Source organism: Trichomycterus rosablanca, chromosome 25 (assembly GCF_030014385.1).
Source record: "Trichomycterus rosablanca isolate fTriRos1 chromosome 25, fTriRos1.hap1, whole genome shotgun sequence".
Taxonomy (NCBI): Eukaryota; Metazoa; Chordata; class Actinopteri; order Siluriformes; family Trichomycteridae; genus Trichomycterus; species Trichomycterus rosablanca.
In genome coordinates, this window is record NC_086012.1 from 2116415 (window position 1) to 2141340 (window position 24926).

General features: G+C 39.0%; 2 protein-coding genes across 4 annotated transcripts in view; one reads left to right on the forward strand and one right to left on the reverse strand.

Moving 5' to 3' along the window:
• Positions 1-641: 641 nt before the first annotated feature.
• The window catches only part of LOC134302372 (syntaxin-1A-like), a 31171-nt gene continuing 6886 nt past the window's right edge, over positions 642-24926 (reverse strand). Inside the window, exons 3-10 of one of the 3 annotated variants that reach the window (XM_062987452.1) lie at positions 20478-20577; positions 14163-14237; positions 13582-13655; positions 12828-12936; positions 7804-7877; positions 7297-7434; positions 4749-4859; positions 642-2277 (exon numbers count right to left, since the gene is read on the reverse strand). In XM_062987452.1, coding sequence (XP_062843522.1) covers positions 2200-2277; positions 4749-4859; positions 7297-7434; positions 7804-7877; positions 12828-12936; positions 13582-13655; positions 14163-14237; positions 20478-20577 — 759 coding nt within the window. In that variant the 3' untranslated portion in view covers positions 642-2199. Of the gene's footprint in view, positions 3539-4748; positions 5095-7296; positions 7435-7803; positions 7878-12827; positions 12937-13581; positions 13656-14162; positions 14238-20477; positions 20578-24926 lie in introns of all 3 variants that reach the window. The other 2 variants (XM_062987450.1, XR_010007521.1) reach the window with 2 other exon arrangements.
• Positions 22076-22821, forward strand: LOC134302310 (gamma-crystallin M2-like). Its single transcript, XM_062987369.1, has 3 exons — positions 22076-22094; positions 22180-22430; positions 22537-22821. The coding sequence occupies exons 1-3, from the start codon at positions 22076-22078 to the stop codon at positions 22819-22821; spliced, it is 555 nt and encodes a 184-aa protein (XP_062843439.1).

Sequence of the window (24926 nt, forward strand, 5' to 3'; positions counted from 1 at the left end):
TTGAATGTTCACAATTTTAATTAGACTATTTTAATAGTGACAGATCAGAGATAATACTTACAGATTATTTGTTGATGTCTTTGCAGTTGCAGTCTCTTAAAGACTGAATTAAGAAAGAGACTAAGGGTTAAAAATAGCCTCAATGTTGTGGTCTATCACTTCCTAATGCTCACTTCCGTTTAGTTCTTATAGTTCTTCTTGGTAAGTTAACTGTCTGTGGACAGGCCTTCTAATAACAAAAATGCCTCAGAGTTCATCTTTATTCAGAATGTTCAGCTGACAAAGGTTTGCATACTCTTGTGATTTCAGGGAATCTGCAACTCTTCACTGTCTGTGACTGACACAAACGCTTTAGGGTTAGATTATTAATTTGGTGGTGGTGTATATTCTATCATTTAAGTAACTTTACTTATATTTTGACCCGACAGATAAAAAGACCATCTTAAACATTACTCAAATCACAGAAAAACAGATCTTCTTTAGTCTCGGTATAAAAGCATTTGCCAGATGACAAATGTAAATGTTTTTGAAATAAGCTTTAGTTTAACAAACCACTCATGTATGAATGAATGCAGACTTGTGCTTAGAAATAAGTTTTATGCATTTTTTTGTTGCAGGCAAACAGGACAAGACAGGAGAAGTGGTATTTAGACAAGATTTAATTCCAAATGAAACTCAAATAAAAAAAACCAAACATTTAACAATTTCTTACAAAGTATTGGCAGTGACATAAGCAAATTTGTCTGTTGATTAAAATGGATAAACAGGCAAACACGTCTTACCCAAGTCTTACCCAAGTCTTACCCAGGTCTTTTAGATGCTCATTATCAAAAATAGCCACGACTGTGGGGTCACAAACGTATGCCTTTGACCAACAAACATATATAGATATTTTAGCCATATAATACATCATCATTTTGTTGTTGACAGCATCCCAATACTACACAACCATCCACTTTCTGATCAAACACACAGATTACTGAAGACGTGAAATTACTGAAAACTTAGTCCCCCACTGGCATGCACATAACGTTCACTCATACGTAACACACACACACACACACACACACACACACACACACACACATGTAAACACTGGCCCCAACATATTCACAAGTACAGTACACAAATGCAGAATAGAAACTACAGCTGTGAAGAAGAAGCACCTCCAAGATGATGATGGTGTTAATACACACATGAATTTTGGCTGAATCGTTAACAACCCCACCCCAGCCCCCAAATAAATACTCAAGATGAGACAAAAAGCAGAAAAATAAATAGCACTCTTTTCTTTGCATATCATTCAAAAACTTTTCCTTGTACACAACTTTGTAGGTTGCAGTGGGACTGATTAGAAACACTGGTACAACTGCTTCTTTATGTAATTATCCAGTTAGCCAGTCGTGTGGTTGCAGCGAAAATCATACACATAAGTCAAGAGCTTAAATAATATTTAATAAATCATCAGAAACATCAGTGATTTTCATCTGGCTTTTATCACCATTTCTCTTCAATTTAGATGTAACCATTCCAACACGTTTTCTTTATGCAACCTTACAGGGCAGGTCAATGCACTTGGTCTCGCCCACCTTACATTAGCAAGGAACTTTAAGGCAAGCAAGGCAATCAAAGCCTTCATGGAAATAAATAAAACACATACAAATAAAAAGTACTTCCTCTTATCTAACTTTCATTCAACCACAAATGTAGGCCTCTGGTGTTTGTTAAATGTTACAGGAATCTTGATTGGAATTTGAATAATAAAATTAAACACTGAAGAATTTGGCATAAAAAGAAGGATGGTTGTGACAAAAGAGATACTAATTAAATGTTAAAAATGGTGAAAGATTTTAGGGCACCACAGACTGGCAAGAATATCTCCTTAAAATATATCTCCAAGTTCCAGGAGCAAGTTTCCTTCTATATAGCAGTAAATCTTTTTCCACCTTTACAAGTTTAAAATTGAATAAAAAATAAATTTCATTTATATATTTTTTTCCATAAACATGACAAATGACATCCAGAGCAACACATTTCAGAACTGCACAGATACAGAACAGAACCTCATGCGAGAAACAAATCAGTTCTTTCGTATTAATTTGACTCTATGCTGCCGTGGGCCGGCACGTTGTTGCATTATTTTCTGTGCATGTGTAGGTTTTATGTTTGATACGGTTGTACATCATAACTGTTTGTGCTTCAGGCCAACATTCCACCAACGATGGAAGCAATAATGATACCGAGCACCACACAGCAGATCAGAATCAATATTTTCTTCTGAATAGACAAAAAAAATCCAGGCAGCATAAAAAGAGAAGAATTAAAGAATGAATGATTTTATTATTACTAATAACTTCAATTATCACAACAATTCAAATGTTTACTAGACAAAAAAAAAACAATATTTAAAATACAGCAACTTTATCATATTTAAATGGTGGCGGGTCTAATTAATTAGCAGGGTTAATTATTAAAACAGGCACTTACTTCAGATCTTAGTGGTGTTGCTTTAGAGGAATTTAACATGACTGCTTTATGTTGATAATTGCAAAAACAGATTAAGTAATATAATTTTTATTTTAGGTGTCCCAGGGTTCCAGGTTTGTTGACACAGGGTCACTGGCCAGCCTTGGACCCCCAGAACTTCCTCTATCAATACACAGTTTTCTTTCATAAGAGCCATTTCATTGGTGTCAAAAGCTTTCTGAATACATTAAACTTTTCTGTATTAAAACACAGTTACTAAATACAGTAAGGGCAGAATATTCTGTATTCAGACAAGAATAAGATTCTGCCCAACAAAACACAGTAAATCACATAAAAAATAACAAAATCTTCACAGAAGATAAATGTGCTTAGTACTGTTTTAAAATACAATCATGAATCAAGAGCTTGTAATGTCTTGTTTGACATTCATTACATTTACAGCATGTAACAGACACTCCAAAATCCAAACGCGACTTACTACTGTGATGAAACACTGTCAACTTGGTGGTAAATTTGAACCAGTGACCCTCTGATCAATAGTCCAGTATTTTAAACTGTACCCAAACACTGCCCACTAAGACTTTTAGGAGTTAAGTCTTGGTTGGGTTAAGATATTAGGAGTTTTTGTTAAAGCATTTGTGCGACTTACAGTAGAACTTTCTTATACTGGTTTGATTATATTGTAAAATGAACAATTCTTAATAAAAATCCAGAAAAAGGAGAGTGGATGAGAGCATTTCTAACAGTACTAAGAACTCAGACACACAACAAGCTGCATCACAACATTCATGCAGAAGAGTGAGAGGAGAAAGTGAGGTAGGTGAGTTCACAGACTTTTACAAACTTGCAGATAAATACTATTTATGTATACATTTCTGCTAATTATTATTTTTTTTATTTTTTGCACTACAGACACCCTAATAATCCAAACTCGCCACTCGTCCAGGCCTGACTTTTCAGGGTTTGGGGTTTGTTAGCTGAGTCCAACAGCGAGAGAGATGATGAGGATGAGCAGACAGACTGCAACACAAACACCTAACAGGATCAACTTCTGTAAAAGTGACAAGGGGGAAGAAAGATGGAAATTTGGGTGTTTTAGGGGCCATGATTCTGGCATTTAAAGACACTTTATGATCTTTTAAAGTAGGAGTGTAATGATATGCACTCTAATGTAAAATTGGTCAAATGAAAGCAATGATTTTGGACAATGATAAGATCTGAGACGAACATGAACGTGCTGCAGGGTTAGCATGTTTCCAACTGAAATTGTATTTTATTTAATATATGTGATGCCACCAAAGTCTGTTCCATAAGGGAAATCAGAACATAGCTTAAATAGCATTGTTCAATACACAGAACAAATCACAACACTCATATTAAAATAAATAAGCACATTATTACATTCCTACTTTAAAGGACAGGGTCATTAATAACATAATAATGTCTTTTTATCTTAAAAATGTAATTAATCAAAATGTTAAACCATTGCTAAATAGGTTAAATATGCAAGAGAACAATTTATATGTTTATATTTTATTTGGCCAGTGAATTTGGATACATTATGAGAAAAGCAAGTTCATTTTTATTAGAAAAGACAACTGTGCTTGGACGAGTTGAAGGTAAAAGAGGAAGAGGATGGCCATGAACAAGAGGAATTACAATTAGAGGAACAATCAACAAGCTAGTAAGAACCTAAAGAACAGGATGTTCTACAGAAACACTATCCATATGATTTCCAGGAGCCTCATAATAATAATAATAATAATAATAATAATAATAATAATAATAATAATAATAATAATAATAAATAAATAAATAAATAATTACACTTATCTGCCACTAGACGGCAGATCTGATATTGTAATTAAAGGCAAGTCTACCAGTCACATCCTCTGTACCACCACATCCCAGAACTTAAAATAACGAAGCATAAATATTTGGACAGAGGTAAAGAAATGTATTATTAATCATTGTTATATATATTTCTGTGAGAAAGCTATTTAATTAGTCTGAACTGTTTAAGCCACGGAGGTGAAGAACCATAGTTCATGGCAATAGTTTTGCCATGTTTCCCTCATGTCCACATGCATTTCTTTTTCAGGGTTTCCTCACAAAAACATGTTGTACCTCACTCCTTTTCCTCTAACTCTGCTTGGTGCCTATGCTGGTACACAGTTCACAAAGTACCACCACGATACGATACGAGATAACAGGACGATGGTATAGGGAGACACGATGGCGGTCACGGGCGTCTGACTCACCCTCCGTGCTTTACTCTGGTACTTTACTGCCTTCTTGGTGTCTGACACGGCCCTCTCCACGTAATCCACAGCATGCTCCACATTATACTCTATACGGTCAATCATCTCACCCTGACCGACCAAGCATGCAAGGCATTGTGGGCATGACGGAGAGACAGAAAGGAGAAGGAAAGAAGAACAAAAAGAGAGAAAAGAGGATTTTAGAGATCATCTGTGCACTGATTCCATTACTCACCACCTTGCTTGTTTTTTGGACTTTAATAGCTGCTTTGGTGTCTTCTTTTGCTTTCTCTGTGTACTCCTGTGCGTCTTGCACGTTTGATTCAATGTTGTTTATAAGATCTCCCTGCAAAGGAGAAGAAAAATGCTTCAGCTGAGAATTGCAGGTAGTAATAATCTAGATTTTATTATGGTATCTTAAAAGTGTTTCATATCATTGGCAGTTTTATTGTCTCGCAATCACAGGATTTGACATCTAAAGAAATGTGTACAGGATTTTTGTTTAAAGGTGGGTAAAACAATATAGCAGGCAGTAAGGTTTATTAGGTTTTCAGGACCAAACTCAGTTACATGGTTAATACTTTGTGTAAAAATTGTGAAATCATATTGGTAAAGTTACTATGGAGCACACTAAATCCAGTTTTGGTGGGAGCAGGAAATCAGGTGTTCTACATAATGTGCATTATTTTAAATTCATGGGTGTAAATCACCAGATAACACGTTAAATAAGCATTGTTAGGTATTATTGAAGCTAAATGCTATGCTGTCACCTATAAGAAATAATGCAAAAAGACAGATTTAAAAACCATACTGATTTCCAAGACCTGTCTTGTTTATTAAAGTTGATAGTTTGTGATTTACATTTATTACATTTTAGCAGATGCTTTTATTCAAAGCAGCTTACAATTGTGGTCAAACTTAATGCAAGCAATTAAGGTTAAGGGTTAACAGTGGCAGTTTGGCAATAGTGGGGTTTGAACAAGAGACTTTCCGATTTCTCGGCCACTACCTAAGCCACTGAACTACCACTGCCCTCCTGAACTGTTTATCAAAAATCTTTACAATGACCTTCCCCAGCCCTATAAACAGGTTAGTGATTGCTGGCCTCACGTGACTGTAATGTTACGGTAATGTTAATTATAATCAAATGTAGTTTAATGATCTAGTGCAGGTCAGCAGGTGAATTACCTGAGTTAGATGTTAGTGCAGACCTTCAGTGCACACTATTAAAGGCCTGTGTGAGATAGACAGACAGACAGAAAAAGAGAGAGAGACAAGACAAGAAAGAGAAAAGAACAAGCCAAACACTCTGCATGTCTCAGGGTTCGTTAGAGAATACAGGTTAGTCAGAATTAATTATTTAATTTAATGAATTTGTGTTAATGGACTTTTACTCAGGAGAATATCTATCATTAAGACAGAATATTACATAAGCAGTCGGGCTTTCATGGCACAATTCGAAGGTTATTATAGATAGAAAAAATACAGATTAAATATTCGATTAGGAAGTACAAAGTCATGTGACGGGTTTTTACAAATGTTCCTTTATAACTAGAAGTACCAAGATGATTCACAAGTACATCATATGGGCAAAAGTATGGGCAAAACCCCTTTTAATTACTGAATGCATGTGTTTCAGCCATAACAGTTGCTATCAGGTGTAATAAATAAACACTATAAAGGAAATTATATGCAGCAATAGTTTAGGGAAGGTCCTTTTTGTGCACAAATTAAGTTGGGTTTAAAGAAACTCCAGTGTCATGCACAGAGCCCTGACTTCAGCCCCACTGAACAGCTTTGGGATGAACTGGAACATCAACTAAAGCTTTCTTGACCAACATCAGTGCCCGGCCATATAAACGCATAGAGGTCACTCTTTATTTATGGCAAGCATTTTGTCAACAGTGCTCTACAAGCTTTTCTTCCAAATATTTCAGAGCTGTACAGAGAAGGTTTGGTGGTTCTTCATGTCGTGAGGGGCGTTTTTGAAGGCATTGATTAGGTCCGTATGTTCTTGCTTAGAGGAATATTTACAGCAAATCAATACTAAATGTCATCAGTCTTCCAGGATGACTATGCTCCTGTCCAAAGGGCACAGGGGTCACTGAATGGTTTGATGAGTATGAGTGGTACACAAATCAGAAGACATGGCCTGTGCAGTCATCAGATTTGAACCCTGTCAATCCACTTTGGGAAATTTTGGAGTGAAGTGTATTCATGTATAGACACATTGAAGCTCTTTATAACATGTGATTTATAACACCTTACAAACAATATGTCACCTATTTATACAATATCCATGAAGCGTCTATTGCTTTTTTGAACATCTGGAGTAACTGTAATTAGTGGAAATATATTGTGTAGGAAAACATACACACACACCTTAGTAAACATGCTGTGTGTGTGTGTGTGTGTGTGTGTGTGTGTTTGTAGGTGCTGCCATAGCAATAGGGCAGCAGTGTGATAAATCCCTTCCCTATAGGGAGACCATCTGCCAGACCAAACAGTGGACGAGACACAAAGAGGAGAACGGGAGGAGGTCTCTCACCTGGCTCTCCACCATCATGGCCATGTCCATGAACATGTCGTGCAGCTCGCGGATGCTGTTCTCCAGCTTGATGATCTCGTTGTGACGGGTTTCGATTTCATTCATGGCCTGCTGGGTTATGTTGGAGTCCATGATGATCTAAAAAAACAATGAGAGTTCCTTCAGTTCACTTTGAGTTTTAAGCAAACTCTGTGACCTCTGATCAGATCAGAATGGCTCAGGGATGTAATCGAAATGTGTGCATTCTGCTAGGAGGGGTGCGCTGGGTCTGCCTGGAATTTTAACGCCTCCCCAAGAAGCCAGGGAAATACATATGATCTGCTCCTATATCATTTTAGGGATGGGGGTAATCAGTGTTGTGAAAGTGTGGGTTCACCACCTTAGGTATCATACTACCTTTCAAAAAACAGATTTTGGAAGTGACATCAACAATCAGATCAGTGCCAAATATAATTACTTACAAAATATTTATCTAATATTAATTAATCTGGGCACAAAAACACTCACCCCTGAAGTGAAGATAGCTGGGTTGTCACTTTCCAGCATGCTCTCCAGCTCCTCATTTGTTGTATTCCGTCCAGCTGCACTCACACACAGGAACAAAGATAAAGATTATAGCATCAGGTACCATGCACCTCTGCACACAGGACAGTAAAATATATAAATCATACACTGTAATTAAAATATAGTCCATTGTTGTATCTTAATTGGTAATTCGCTGTATGTTATGTTGTCTATTTATAGTACCACTTCTTTTTACTGGACAGTGGCAGCTCCGTATTCCTCCACCACTCGTGCTGTCACCTTTCCCAGACTGTAGGAGTTGATGTCGAACCCCAATCCAGCCCTTCCTCCCTTAGACATGGCTCAAACCCAGGTCTCAGCTTGAACATCTCTACTGGTTACCAATGGAAAATAAGTGCTTTGTATATTTCTCCTGATGTTTTAAGTGGATTTGTGTATAACTGTGTTCAATAAAATTGTCATTTACAGTATTGAGGTGAACACATAAAGGACAAAAGCACCTCCACTCACACACAGAAACAGGTGACTCATATTGGTGAAATATCCTGAGCTTTAATAGACGATATCCTGCTGGTCAGTGAGTGCTAGAAGCCAGCTGTTCCTCTACAGTCATGCCAGCAGAGAGAGCTGGCACCACCGGGCTTCGTCCAGCTGATGTCTGACTAATGGTGTGTGTGTGTGTATGTGTGTGTGCATGTAGATGAAGGGCTGTAAGTAAACAGCATTCCACGAACAGTGTCTTGAAAAAATATTCAATATGCTACCTCACCGCTGCAGAGTGTTTGAGTTCTCCGGCTTGTGCTACGAACCTGACTGGCTGTCCTACAGACACAGTTGGATATGTCTAAGGAGCAAATGGTTATAGGGTGAATATGTAAAAAGATGAGATACTGTTTCAAACCGAAGGACACCGAGTGTACTAATTATAGTCAGACGAGTGGCCGGAGGACCCATCACTCCATATAGTAAATCAATATGCCTCAAGTCACCGGTCTGACTCATTCCACTCAGTCCCACTGCCCCCTCGCCAATGCCCCCAGCTTCACCCCAACCCTGTCTCTCTGGTGCTAAATATTTAAACAGGTCCATCTGCATCTTTTTATCACCTGTCCAGGCTTTAGTTAATTAGCGAGTGCTGCTGAATTCATGTAAATTAGGGTCAGGAGGGAGGAGGAGGACCTGTATGCCACATACAGGGCAGAGGGACACCGAGGTGCTCGGGGTGGACATCAAATTTAATGTGTGTGTGAGACAGAGAGAGATAGAAAAAGGTTGTTTAGAAAAAGGTACTGGTAACACGGTGGTACAGCAGGTAGTGTGGGTCAGCGAATTGGCATGTTCTCTCATCATCCACTCGAATGACCTTCAGGCACTTCTGTCTCATCTTTTTAACATTATTATTTCAGAGGCTTAACTAATTTAAAATAAGACTCTGTTATGGCAACCTTCAGGCCAGAGGAGCTGTGTTGGGTACTGCGCCCTTGACCGCTCGAAAATTAGAGCACTTATCACATTCGGCGAGTGTCGACTGCAGCGTGATCTATGTGTCCATTTCACACAAGCTGTTCTGATTAGATTACACACCGCATACAATAACCAGAGTCTGGAGCAAGGGGGGCGGTGAGGTCAAACCCAGGCTGGATTGCCCCCTCTCATTCCCACAAGCCTTTACAAATCACGCCTTTTCAATCTATTATTCTAGCCGATCGGCATGGGTCCTCTATTTTTTTTCTGTCAGTTACTATCACATCACTTTTCACTTAGTTTGTATTTATACTAATCTCCTGAGAAACACGAACAGTCTTTTCCTAGGGTCTTCTAGGGCTGGTTAAGACAATCACAGGGGTGTTGAGGGCCAAAAATAGCACACCATTAAAGGAACTGACAATGATTTTTGAGAACAAACTTAGTGTGCCATCTCCAGTTGTTTTTTTGACTGCTTACAGAGCCTAAAGTACCACATATAGTAAACCAATAAAATTATTGGATGCAGAAGTTGCTCGTGACCATAATTGGTAACCATGATCCACAATGAGCCAAAATGCTTGTTGGCTATCACCACCAGTGCATGTAGGATGCTTCATAATTAGAATGGAACAATCTGGTGTGGGATAGGATAGAAGGAGGCAGCGAGGGAGAATGAAGGGGGATGTGTGCAGAGGTGGAGAGGCCTCACGACTCCGAGGAGACGAGCAAATGAGCGGCAATTAGTGCTGGAGGCTGTGTGCTGCCCACGCCGGAGGAAAAATCACTGCACATGCACATTTAGGGGCAGACAGGGGCTTTACGCAAAAGACTGGAATGACCCCCCTCGTCCAGACACGTATTAACTTTGGTTTCGTCTCGATTTCACTTGGTAGTACAGCTAATAGAATCTGAGTCCCTGGGTCGGCCGAACGGTCAAGCGTCTGCATGGACATGATTGGCTAATGAAAGGGTAGGATGGCGGAAACAGCCGAGCCAATGGCAGGTGCACTTGTCAGTACGCTCTCAGTGTCGGTCCCAAGCCCGGATACAAATATAAGGGTTGCATCAGGAAGGTAAAAACTGTGCCATGTCTGGTATAGGGGGTATATAGGGCGACCCCTATATATGGGAGCAGCCGAAAAAAATGTACACCGACCAGTGAATAACACTGATTATCTCTTCATCACGGCACCTGTTAGTGAAGGGGATATATCAGGCAGCAAGTGAACATTTTATCCTCAAAGTTGATGTAGGACCAAATTATGATGGCTAGACAACTGGTTCAGAGCATCTCCAGACCTTGTGGGGTGTTTCCGGTATGCAGTGGTCAGTATCCATCAAAAGTGGTCCAAGGAAGGAACAGTGGTAAACCGGCGACAGGGTCATGGGCGGCCAAAGCTCATTGATGCACGTGGGGAGAGAAGGCTATAGAAGTTCATGCTGGTTCTGATAGAAAGGTGTCAGACTTCATGCCTCGACAGGTCAGGACTATTTTGGCAGCAAAAGGGGGACCAACACAATATTAGGAAGGTGGTCATAATGTTATGCCTGAGGTGTATGTAAACTTTTGACCTTCAATTTTGTTTTGAAAGATGCAAACATTGTAGAATAATGTGATATTTGTTTTATATGTATTTATTCATTTAAAAAACACTACTGCACACGATCACACTCATTTGTTCCATTTGTGTTTGTTTAGGAGAATAAGAACCCATTGTGTTGCTATGGAGACGCAAACCGAACGAACCTCCCCACCTCACCCTTGTCATTTCGGGAAAGTGATAGGCTTTCAGCAAACTCAACTCACACCATCCCCGTATCTCAGTTTGTCGCAGATATTCTGCCTCAAAATGTCTAACACGGTAAAACAGCTCGACAGCGACTGTGAATCCCCATCGGGTTAAATTATGCAAATAAATGCAAAGGTCTATTTATAAGCTCTGGTCATTCTCATCCAGAGGGCAAAGTCCTTACTGTGTCTGAATGTAGAATCTGTCTCTAAAAGCTTCACACATGTATGCAAATGTATTGAAATGAATTCAGACACTTTCACTCTAGATTAAGAAACTGTTGTTTTAAAAAGTACTTACTGGCCACTTTATTAGGCACAGCACACTCATACCTTTGCTCATACCTCAGCTGTCTGTAAACGGATTCCACATTGTGGTGGGAGTATCTCAAGATTTTGGTCCATCTTAACATGACATGTTTGTTTGTCTGTTTGTTAGGATTTTAATGTCATGTTTTACACTTTGGTTACATTCATGACAGAAACGGTAGTTACTCGTTACACAAGGTTCATCAGTTCACAAGTTTTAATGTCAAACACAGTCATGGACAATTTTGTATCTCCAGTTCACCTCACTTGCATGTTTTTGGACTGTGGGAGGAAACCGGAGCTCCCGGAGGAAACCCACGCAGACACGGTGAGAACATGTAAACTCCACACAGAAAGGACCCGGCCCGCCCCGCCTGGGGGATCAAACCCAGGACCTTCTTGCTGCAAATTACCGTGCCATAACATGACATGAGTTAACATAATATGTCAGCTGCAGTTTTATGCTGTTAATTTAATTCCAAAATGCGCTCTATTGTATTTAAATCTGGAGAATAGCAGGCCACAGAATACATTACTCACTAATATTGGCATGGTCGTGGATCCGGTTTGATAATGCTTGACTACATGCTGGCTTGACTAACACACATGCTGGCTATGTACCGGTGTTGCACTTATTCACACATTAAACAAATCCAAAAATGTAATTATTAGATACCATTATTTTTAAATGTGTCTGGCTGCTTCGGGATCTGTATTATCTCTAATGACATTTCGGGTGGAATGCTGTTCTGCTTATATGCGCCAGTTCAAAGCGAAATCTGTGTAGGTCACATTAAAATGCTAATAAGAGCCAAAGAGGAAAAAACGTAGAAATTTGAAATAAATCTGGGAGTGTCAGTAGCCTTAAGGTTACCCTGTCTTGTAGGGGTGGTGGACTTTTTTGAGGAATCAAAGGGTCAGTCTGTTGTCAGTATTTTGCTCTCTGTTTAGACTGACAGAATATGATATGATCTGATTTTAATGGCAGGTGGATTCTTGCATAAAATTACAGAGTAAATATTAAAGCCTTTGTATTTTGGTTCCTTTCTAGCTTGTTCAAAAAGACATCAAGGCACCGTGGTGCAGGTTTCATTGGCTGATCACTCCAACACACATGCTGTCTGGATTAACAGTAGAACAGAGGAGCGTTTCATCATGCCACCAATTGCTCAAATTCAAAGCCCAAGAAACCACCGCTGATGACTTACAGGTGACCTTAATGGTTTTCCATCACTCAGGTTATTTGTTTGCACAGATACACCCCTGATATGTAATTTGCAAACACTAGTGTACCCATAAAGCCAGAGCAATTTAGAATTAACAACGAGCCACGGGAGGCTGCAGAAGGACAGACTCATTTGTAAGCTGGTTATATCTTCTCATCAATTCCCCTTTATTGTCTGCGTCCTCATATCACTCTTTGTATTGCATGTGTACTCACTGATCTCCAGCTGTCTCTGGATTCGGCCCTTGCAGCGCTCCCTGTAGCTCGACTGTGTGGAGTTGTACTCTGACATGACCTCCACAAACTTACGTGACAGTGTGGAGTGCTGGGAAAAGAAAGAAAGAAATACAGCTATTGATTTATTTAGCGCTTGCTTTATTCTGTGTTAAATAGTTTTGTCGTGGAGTTTTGTGGATGACATCAAGCCAGATCCCAATGGTCTTGACAAACAGCTTTTTTATTCTTTAGTCATAGTCATCACAGCTTTATCTATGCTTTGCTTTATGTGGTCTCTTGATGACAGCTGTGTAACTTCATCCGTCTAAAACGTAACAACAGACTGAAAATACTGCTTATGCTGTTCAGGATTCAAAAATGTTGTTTTGGTGTATTAATGGTATTAATTAATAGCTTTTTTATTTGTCTTGGTTAATAATTGTGTTACTAAGAACATTATAAAGTATAAAAAATCTATTTATTTTATATCATTTTATAATATCATGTAATTCTTACATATCTACATTTCTAATATGGTCTGTTTTTAAAACGTGTTTTTGTTTATGCTTATAGATACACACTGTTTTGGTCACATTATGTTCACAATGCGTGTAAATTTACTTTTATAACATAGTGTACACAGTATGTATGATCTAGCAGCACTAAGCAGTGTTGCCAGCCCCACCCAGGTTGATTCCTAACCTAAATACGCAAAAACAGCATAAATAGAACAGAGCATTTTATGTTTGCTCACTTGTGTCTTCCGTATCCTGAGGTCAGCTGATGACCTGTTCTGTCCTTCCTCCTGCTCGATGGTCTGCTGGATACCTGAGGGGTTAAACACAGATGGGTTAATACATGATTATTATCATCCTACCCTAATATAACACATGAACCTTGAGTGTACGTAATAAACATTTATTCATTAGTTTTTAGTAACTGATTGATACTGATCGATGTTGGGGTGATCCAGATGCCATTCTGCTAATAAAAACATGGACCAATGGAAGGCATCACATGTACATACACTAACTCTATACTATTTCACAGCTAGCAAATAATACTGGAATTATTTTTGGCTGTTTTGTTAGCCCTGCATTTCTTGATCTTTTGGTTCATTTATCTGTATAATCACTGTATTTTTTGGTCTGTTTAATTTGAATTCGTATTTAAACACCACTTAGCAATATATCAATCCCCCCAGTTGATCTACAAAATGATGCATTATGAGAGTTTAAACAAAAAAGACCAAGGCTGTCCAACAAGTTACTAAAATGTATAAAAAAACAACAATAAAACTGAAAAAAAGTGTAGATGTAAATGCTGAGGTCTCACTCTTCAGCTTGGAGCGCACTTTGTTGGCCAGCTTCTTGATGTCCGTCATCAGTTCTTCCAGTTCAGCTTTCGTTTCTGAAGAAAAATGAAGGAGAACATACTAAAACACCAATAGTTTGGGACCAAATGTTTATGATTCTACAGCATTAGCTCTTAATTCTCTGTAGCATTTAGGTCAGGACTCACATCTGGTTTTCAAACATATCTATGGACTATATTTATGCACTGGAAGTAGATTAAATATAAAAAAGTAGTCAAATACAGGTTGTAGACATACAGATGTCATTAACTAATTACCCCACCAATTCAGTACCTCAAACTTTCTCTTAATGCAGTCCATAGTAAAACCCCACCCTACCAACCACAAGTAGTTCTTCTACTCCACAACTTCCTTCCTATTTCCAGCATTCCTCCTTATGTCTTTTATCTTCTCACTCATTTTAGAAAAGCAGAACGACACAGTAAGCATGCAGGCTAACAGAAGGACGAGGTTTGGCCTGAAGCCGGGTACCGACATGGGCATGGCAGATAAAGACAATTAAAACTCCGACTGCTCAGACAGAACGAAGCAGAGCCGTTAATCAACTTACAGACGATGGAAAGAAATACAAGGAAGTGATGAACAAATGGAGGAGACAGACAGAGATAAAAATAGATCAGACAGATAGATTGTAGTGTAGAGAGAGAGAGAGAGGGAGAGAAAGAGAAAGAGAGAGCATGGCTCTGAAAATTCATTCTTATTCTGCTATCATTTACGTTTATTGCACTCAGCCAATATTCTTATTCAGAGCAACCTAGTGGGGTTCTTTACTGTTTTTTTATGGTGGACATTTTTCCACTCCTGTATGAATAAGCAACAGGTTAAACCACTATCCAGGGGAAAAAAGATTATTATTAACTATAAATAAAAGAATTTCACTAGCCTAGATGCATTTTCATATTTGCACCCTTGAAACTGAGCCACTGGCATTACAATAGAAAGACTGTGGGTTTCCTCCGGGAACTCCGGTTTTCCCCCACAGTCCAAAGACATGCAGTCAGGTTAATTGGAGATACTGAAAAATGCCCTTAGTCAAAGGTCCAGTCAGAGTTGTGCTAGAATCTCGTTATCAGAAGCTGCCGGCTGTAAATAAGGCTTCATAATGTATAGTAGATGTGCAGTGGAGTTCACTGTTGCTGAAGGTCAGAAAGCTTTGGCCCTGAATTCCCATAAGCCCGTCGGTGAAGGGCATCAGCTGTAGCACAGTGTGGCAGCACGATATAATTGGAGTGTCTGTGTAGGGTTCTAAATGCCAGCTGACATTTCTGACAGGGTGTTGCTGTTAGAGTACATGAGTGTGTGTGTGGTAAAGGGAAAAAATGACCAGTATTTTGTTTGACATCTATAGATACGCTGCTACACATCGATGACCCATCAATCGTCTAGTTCTACTGCTTTTTACAAGAATGTGTGGTCTTTCTATTATTCATTTGTGCCCATTTCATGTCAAGTGCCAGAACATGGTGTGGTGTAATCACACTAAATTTATAACAGATTCTAACAGATCCATGGCACTCTGGCTTAAGATAATTGCATCAATAAATACAAAATAACAGGCCCTTAGAGTAAAAGACCAGGTTGCACATTTATGTGTCACAGAAAGCAACTTGACATCCCCGTGTGTAGAGTAAAATAACGTTTTAATTCTTCACAATATTCTTAAATGTCACTGGGACAACATTAAGATCAACACTGACATATACCTTTTTGTTTAAGGGAAATAAGGCAATAAAAAAGCTCAGAACATCACTTCCAGTGATAATACCCTCCCCCAGACGTGCCCAGAATTGCTCTTGCATCAGAGTCAAGTATTCAGGTCACGTGTGAAAGGGTCTTCCAATCTTTATTAACCAGACGCAGGAACTGGGTTGATTTTATGAATGAGGAAACATCAGTATCTCACATTACACGACGCAGTAGTCCACACTCTGTGTGAGCGAGATAACATTGAGGTGTTTCGGATAAAGACATCCAACAGGCGGTTCAAAGAGGTTTATCAGAGCTCACATCAGTGAAGGTGAGATGTGACCGGCATATTTACTCGTGTCACAGTTGTACTCACAAACACTGGAGGAAAAGGTGTGCACATCACGGGTGCAAGATACAACTTAATGTTTCTGTTTTGCTTATTAAGCTTGAAGAATCTGATCTTGGTTCTTGAAGTTATTTTCATCACTTTTGTGTGAAGGCTGAAAGTATGTGGTATTTTTACTGCTTATTAGTTTAATTAACACACAAGTCTCCAGTTTTGTAATATTTAGTCTGTGTGGGAGTCTGAAAATCATGCCAACACAGGCGTCAGATATACAGTAGATATTATTATATACATATGCAAACAGAAATATTCAGTTCCCTCTCAGTAAAAGGTGTTATGGTATATATGGTGACTATTTAACAATATATAAAAAGAAAAAACATCAAGTTCTCTTGATAAACGCCCAGCCTCAGAACATGGTGGAACATCCTCTTTGCCTTGATCGCCTCCAATAAGCAATTTCAGTAAGTGCTAACAATTTTCTGAAACCTCTCTTGGTGAATCTTTGTCCATCATTCTTGTGCTGAAGCTTCCAGCTCATTGAGGTTTGACAGTTTAATTCTGCATAAATCTGACCAAAGATTTTCAACAGGGTTTAAATCTGGACACAAAGGACTGATTCATTAACCAAGCTTTGATTTACGTGGAAGTGTGTTTGGAATCATCGTCTTGCTGAAAAATCAAATTATCATCAAGGTTCAATTTCACCACAGAATGCAAAACATTCCTTCTCAAACCGCTCTGGTATCTCTATGATGCCAGTTACATGGTCAAGACGGCCAGTTCCTGCAGCTAAAATACACTTCCACGTCATCACTGACCCACCTTCATGCTCGACCTCCTGGTCTTAAGCCTCGCCTTTCTTTCACCTGACAAACCACTGATCCATGTGATCAAACAGTTCAGGTTCTGATTTGTCACTCCATAGAACTGTGACCCAGAACTCTGCAGTGCCCTTTCACAAAGCTTTAGCTGGATGGTGCAATTAGACTTATTTGAACCCCAGTAAGGAAGAAATGTGTACAGAAAATGGTTATAAATCATATAAATCATAATCTATGAATAAACTAAAATTAGAGCAGGGTGTAAAGCCATTATTATAACAAATGAAAAAGGACATAATCATAATTAGCTGGCTTGCATTTACCAAACACCGGGTATCCACCCAGTTTGTGCCGATGAGGTCACTTATATTAGTGTTGAAGAAAGTTGTAAATTGAAAATGGTTTATTATGTTAAATAATTATGTTAAATTCTGATAAATGTACTCTTGTGTAAACATTAAGAGTCAAGTTTTACCTTTCCAAGTCCACCTTTCTTTGCTGAAGTACTCGGACTGTTGTTTATACATAACATATGTTACATAACTTCTGTCATTCTGAATAGAAAAAGACATCGGATAAACTTTCTAAATGAAAAATAAAACTTGAAACAAGTTATTCCTCTACTGAGATTATTTATACTAGTTTAAAATGACCCAGTCAAAGATGGGCTGTATGATTATTATACTATGAATTTTCTATAACATTATATGTCTTTACCACCAGAGCTCCATCACTATCAGTGCCCCAAAACTGTGTTCCTTCTCTTGTCTTTTTGCATAAGCACCAAACAATAGCATCAGAAAAACAGCAGCCACCAAAATGCCTGAACTAACAGAAGTCTAAAGATAGTACCAATAAACACAGACGCCTCGGCACAAAACCAACAACCATGCCGTCTTGCCTTCGGTTCGTTATGCAACATATTATGTGTGTATGAGGTGTCGGAATCTGACAGTAAACTGCAGAGTTGAGTGGGTTTAAAAAATACAACAACAACAACTTTTTTCTTTCACCAGGAACAAAGTGCTGCTTGGATGCTTCGTTACTGCTGCTCTGCGTGTTCGTCTGAAATATGTGAAGTTGATAAAAGTCAGAGCTGTTTTCAAGTGCAGTTATTTTTATCAGGGGAGTTCTGTGTGAAGTGTGAACGTGTTTGTGTGATTTTACTGCTCATTAGTTTAATTAAGACAGATATGACATGAATATTAGATTTAGTCTGTGTAGAAGGTGCAGTGGATAAGAAATATAGTCCTGGAGAGAAATGTGTAACAGCAGTATGTTCAAAACCTGATTAAATGAGACTCCCCTCGATTCTCTAAATCTGAATCTATTTAATAATTTTATGAACTGTAGATGGTAAAACACCCAAATTCCTTGCAGTTGTGCATAAAGAAACATTTTAAGTAAATAGTCCAACTGCTTGAAAACGTGTCGAACTTCGAACTGCTCATAACATTTAACAGCATTCCTGGACTCATTTGCCCCGTCCCAACTTTTTTGATGTGTTGCAGGCATTATAAAGTAAATAAACATTAAATATATTTTCCTTGCGCTATTTTTCATTGAATAAAAAGAAAATAAAGTTTACAAATGACTGCTTTTTCTTTGTTGTTATTAAATAGCAATACAGTATATTGATTGATTGATTGATTACTTTATTGATCCCCGAAGGGAAACTGCGGTGTTGCAGCAGCAATTTACAATTATCACAAACATCGCACAACAACATTAACTAAATTACAAGTCCTACATGTCAGTTTGTTTATTTATTTTACATACCAGTGCATCAATTGGCCACTAATACTGGGTACTTCCCAGACTCATAAGGTGCTCTATAGGATTTAGATCTGGTAACTGGGGAGGCCACTGATGCACAAAGTATTTATAAAGTATTCATTAAATTAATTATATATAGCGTGTGACTGGTTTATAATTGCGTCCCTGATTTAATAAGACTGGATGACGCTCCACCTCCCTGATTCTGCTGTTTTAAAAAGACAAATGTTACCTCAGAACATTGGTATGTTCTCTCAATTTGTAAAAATATGCCAATGAGTCAATGTGGCTGCTATGATTGTGGTCCTTTGTAATGGATCATGCCAGAGCCACCTCGACCATGATTAGGACGTAGTGGTTATTATAAGTGATTAAATTGATGAATAACCCCTAATCTAATAACCCACAAATTACACACACATACACACACACACACACACACACACACAATTCCTTATGGCATCTCACACAGTTAGGCGTGCCGGACACATTCCTCAATGCCAGCGTACACGGCAGGACATCACAGCGTAACCAATTCCATCCACGCATAATTAATTACTCTGACATTTTACATGCAGCTAACGAAGCGCCGTTTCCTCCGTCCTGCTCTCACAGAGCAGAAGGGGACTCTCTTTACCTCAGGCACAGCGTAGAAAAGAAAACAAATAGCATGAGACAAAATGTGCAACCTGAGAAACACGGATAGTGAAAGACCCGATCAATGCAGGATAAGATAGACGGGCAGGCAGGAGGTACGAAGCGGGCACTGCCCACGCACTCTTAGGCTGGATCAATAAGAGCAGAAAGTGTAAAAGAAAGGTTCCGTTGAATTGTTTACATGTTGTTGACTCACACAGACCCCACACAGGAGAAAAGATCAGGTGCAGTGAGAGACAACAAAGTGTAACAACCAGAGAGCCAGAGAGGGAAACAGAGATGAACAGAACGAGACTGAAAACATTAAGACGCTACAGATGAGAGTTTTTTTTTTACAACATATACTTGATTACATTTGTTTTGGAGAGAAGACTTGAGTAACCTTGACCTAAAAGTACTTTTTCTACATTACTGCATTCATTACGTAGCCTAAATTGTATTTTTTATTCTTATTAAATGTTATTATCTTGATAGGGTAAATATACAGGACAAGGTACTAATATTTCAGCCCTATCTAGAGAGGATGTGCGGTGTACAGGAAGTCGTTTAGGATTTGATTTGTGTGTTTAGGAATATTCCTGAATGCAGACTTGAGGAGGATTGCAAATTGCACCATTTTAAATTTATTTATTTAACATTTTCATCCTGGTCAGGGTCTGGTGGGTCCGCATCACCCTGAAATACTGGACACAGGGTGAGAATACACCCTGAACAGGGCACTAGTTAATTGCAGGGCATCACACACTCACTCATGGCATGGCCTTCATTTAAATACTGTTAAATACTATAAATGACCATAGCTGGTAAATTCTCTGTGCCCATACACACAGGGACGGTTGATCGCACCCACAGGAAAGCACATGGAACATGAGTAATAATGAATTGCATGTGTCATACAAGTGTATGTAAACATTTGACTTCAAACGTTTGCGACAAACAGGAGCTTAATTAGACATTAATGATGTAAATTGGCAGCATCTTACTTTCGTCTGGGTTGGGGGCGGCCAGGATGGCACTGTGTTTTCGCTTTACTTCCTCAACCTTCTCAGCCAGCGAGTCGATGAAGCCGCGGATCTCTTCCACCTAAACAAGCACAAACTTTTATTAATATTATTATTATTATGATTTATTGGTCAAACTGAAAGTGAAATGTCTTTTTGGAGTCCAATAAAAACATTATGGATTTGTCTAGCTGTCTCTTTCATCTGACCCCACCATCCTGCCTGCCTGCATTACAAAACACCAGCTCACCTGCCCCGTCTTTCAAATATCAAAGATAAAACAGCGTTGCCCGGCGTCTGTAAATTCGTTTTAACGAAGTGCCGCGAGAGTAAGCTTCAGACGGCTGAAAATCTGTGTGGACGTGTGTACAGAATAACATTTTTATTTAATCCTGTACCACTGTTTACAATAACATAAGAACATCGTTTCAGGATTCATATTACTGTTCAGATAAAGCGCTTACACTTGTATTCATGTCTGCACATATTTCACACATTCAGCACATCAGGACTCGATCCGATCGTTTTCTTCTCATCCAGTCTTGAGTGCAAGAGTAACAATATTTTCAGCCACTGTATTTATACCGTCTATCAAGAGAGATATGATTTACCATTCTATGGTAAAACTTCAAAATTTGGCTGTTTACCTAAAATCAATAGAGTGGAATAGCTTTGTAAAGGGGTTGAGGAAGCATGTACACTCCTGGGCCAAAAGGCCAAACTAGAAATTCGTTTTAATGGTCCAAACAGCAAATCATTAGTCAGTAAATAAGAAGAAATGAGCTTCTGGGTCTGACACTGAAGGGAACTATTGGGCAAAAAAGCAGAAAACTAAAAAATAAATGGAAAGATATTATTTATATCTGAACAATAGGCCAATCGTTGTTCATGTGGCTGCTCAGCCCAGCCGGCAGGCAGAGCTGAGATTCGATACGATGTGTTTGAGATCCAAGCTCTGGTGTTCAGCGTGTGTTTTACCGCTGTGCCAGCTGAGCGGCACGATAAATATTTTTATTTTAAAAATAATTAAATTAAATATGTCAAATACCAAATGGTTATTGGCTGTTATACAGCTGCCAAGCACTAAATTTGGTATTAGTCTAATGTAAGAATTCGTATGAAATATTATCAATTAGGAATGTTCATATTTTTAAATAATTATAACATAAAATTAGTCAAACTGATTCAACTCACTCATTGTGACTACTGTGTACTGCTGTAAAACAGGGGCTAGATACTTTTAAAAAAGCACTGTATGCAATCCAGAATGTCTATCACTAGTACTTTGTACATGTTACAACAATAGTAAAATGACTTTAAATTGTGTTTTAAAAGAAAGAATCTATTCAACAATTAATCTTCTGGAAAAACGAGGCATGTATAAATGATAAGAAAGCCATTTCAGCGGTCTATAGGCCTCTGGCATGCTGCTTACTCAGGGCTTTTATACAATAGGGGCTTGTGGTTTTGGTTCTGCTCAGGTATAAATACAGGGGTAAACCGGGTGTAGAGCATCAGCTCATCTGCTGGAAACTGTTCCAACAACCGAAGCCTCTAAGAATCCAGAACCAGGAATCACCATGGGCAGAGTAAGTACCAAACCTCACATACCGAATACGTGTTTCAGAATGTGATATTTTAGTGTGTTAATTATTTCTTTTGAATTTTTTGTGTCTGTTGGAACAGGTCATCTTTTACGAGGACAGGAACTTCATGGGTCGCACCTATGAGTGCAGCAGCGACTGCTCCGACATGTCGTCCTACATGAGCCGCTGCCACTCGTGCAGGGTGGAGAGCGGCTGCTGGATGGTGTACGATCGGCCTAACTTCATGGGGAATCAGTATTTTATGAGGAAAGGCGAGTACGCCGACTACCACAGCATGTGGGGCTGGGGCATGAACGACTGGATCAGGTCCTGCCGCATGATTCCTATGGTACGCTGATCAGCTTTGTCCTAACGTAGCCTTTCGATACGATAGCGGTAGTTAAAGTCAAAAGTTTATACCCAATGCTCTTACACGGTTCTCTTTCCACTAACAGCACAGAGGCTCGTACAGAATGAGGATTTACGACAAGGAGAACTACATGGGACAGATGATGGAGGTGAGTGACGACTGCGACTCCATCATGGATCGCTACCACTGGTCAAGCGGATGCCACTCATGCCATGTTATGGACGGGCACTGGCTCGTGTATGAACATCCACAACACCGAGGCAGGATGTGGCACTTTGGACCAGGAGAGTACCGTAGCTTCAGAGAGATGATGGGAATGAGTAGCATGAGGTTCATGAGCATGAGGCGCATCATGGATTCCTGGTATTAAATAATTATTCACATTTAGTGTGTAAACGTGGAATAAAATGTTAAAAAAGAAATTCTGTCCAGTTTTTTCTGGTAGTGAAAGTGGTTGTACCATGGTGATACCATGCAGATCTACACTTTATGACACTTAAGGTGTTGAAGCCACACCTATTACTAAAAGCTGTATAAAAGGCCAAGTCATAGTCAGAGTTTGGTGTGGCAGAACTCCAGTGACCTGGGAAAGCTGTGACTTTTAAGATGAATTAAAACCCTGGAAGTACCTCAAATGCTGAGCCAACCACTGAATCACCTAAAACAGAACTGGACAAGGTAAACCAGTAACCAATAAACCAGCACTAAACCATCTTATGCAGCCCTATACTCGTTAAACTAGCACTGGGTCAGCTAAATACAGATCAGATTCTCTAAACCAGCCCCAGATAGTCTAAACCAGCACTGAAAGACCTAAACCAGCACCAGATAGTGTAAACCAGCAAAAGATCAGATAAACCAGCACCAGATAGTCTAAACCAGCACTGAAAGAGCTAAACCAGCACCAGATAGTGTAAACCAGCAAAAGATCAGATAAACCAGCACCAGATAGTCTAAACCAGCACTGGAAGAGCTAAACCATCACCAGATAGTCTAAACAAGCACAAGATCAGCTAACTGGACCAGCTTAACCAGCAAATGATTCAAACAAACTAGATAAATTTCGGAAGTTTTTGATTTTAATAGAGTTTTCGGAAGTTTTCTATTGTGTGCCTGCAACACACATCACGTTCCATTTCTCACCTACCGTCACTTCCCCATATAATATCACTCATGATATTCTTAATAGCCTACCTAGTGCATCTGCATTTCTAATACACGGGTAATTAGTTTGTTTCCATTGGGAGCTGAAGGAGATGCGGAGGTGCGTCACGCCAGCCTCCAGCAACATCTGAAAGCTGATGTACTTTATGGGCCATTACGTAAACGCACTCGTAGAGTATCAATATTTTTTATATCAGAGACATTTACACATGGCATGCATTTGAAGCAAGTTGCAGTATCCACCTAACATGTTTTGTATCTATACATCTATATATATATATATATATATATATACAGTATATATACAGTATATGTATGTATTGAGACATCCACTAAATGTTGAGGAGTTTCACCCACTGTTAAGAGATGTTGAATATCAATGATATAAAATAAATTATAAGCTTTGTTTCAGCTTGACTGCACTCCTGTGCAAAAATAAATGTCTATAATAACATGTACCATGTTTGATGAGTTTGGTGCAAAGAAACTTCAGTGGCCTGCACAAAGTCTTGACCTCAATCACACTTATCACTACTGGGTGAGTCTTTCATAGCTCCAAATGGGGTGCCAACTCTATATTATTGTCCACATCTTTGCAATGGAGTGTCCAAAAAGCTCATGAACGGGTGTCCACATATTTTTGGCCATATAGGATATATGATCACATAACAAAAAGCATTAAGGTGTTAAGTTTCTTCCTTGCCCAGCTGCCTTCAAGCCCATGGTGATATATAGCTTGAGCAAGAGACTATAAAAGAAGACCTGGACGTCTGGAGGATCTGAAGAGGTTTTGTATTCTGTAATATTCTCAAGTTTCTTGCTTTGGATTCTCCAATTTATTAGGCATGATAAAAGAAGACTTAATAGGTTAGTTTTCACTGAGAGAGTGAGCTAATTAACCGCAAAGAGATTATTTTATTACCTGTTATTACAGACACACACACACACACACACACACACACAACTAAATGAAAATAAATGATGAATGAATCAGCGCTAAATCAGCTGTAATAAACGGTAATTGTACAGAGGTGAGTGTTGAGCAGGTGTAGAGAATATCACAAATTGTGCCCTTAATATGCCAAGCCGCAAATTTCTGCCTCACTCCAGGTTTAATATCGAGTTTTCCCTGAACTAATAAACACATACCGTCACGCAAGTCACTCTTCGGGCCCTCATCTGCCCACCTCATCGATCTTTTTATCAGCCCAGTGCCTCCTTAAAGCTCTGATTTAATAAGACGTTGAACGATGCGAGTTAATCAACACTCAAACCAGTCACGGCAGTCTTCTTCTGCATGCAGTGTGTGCA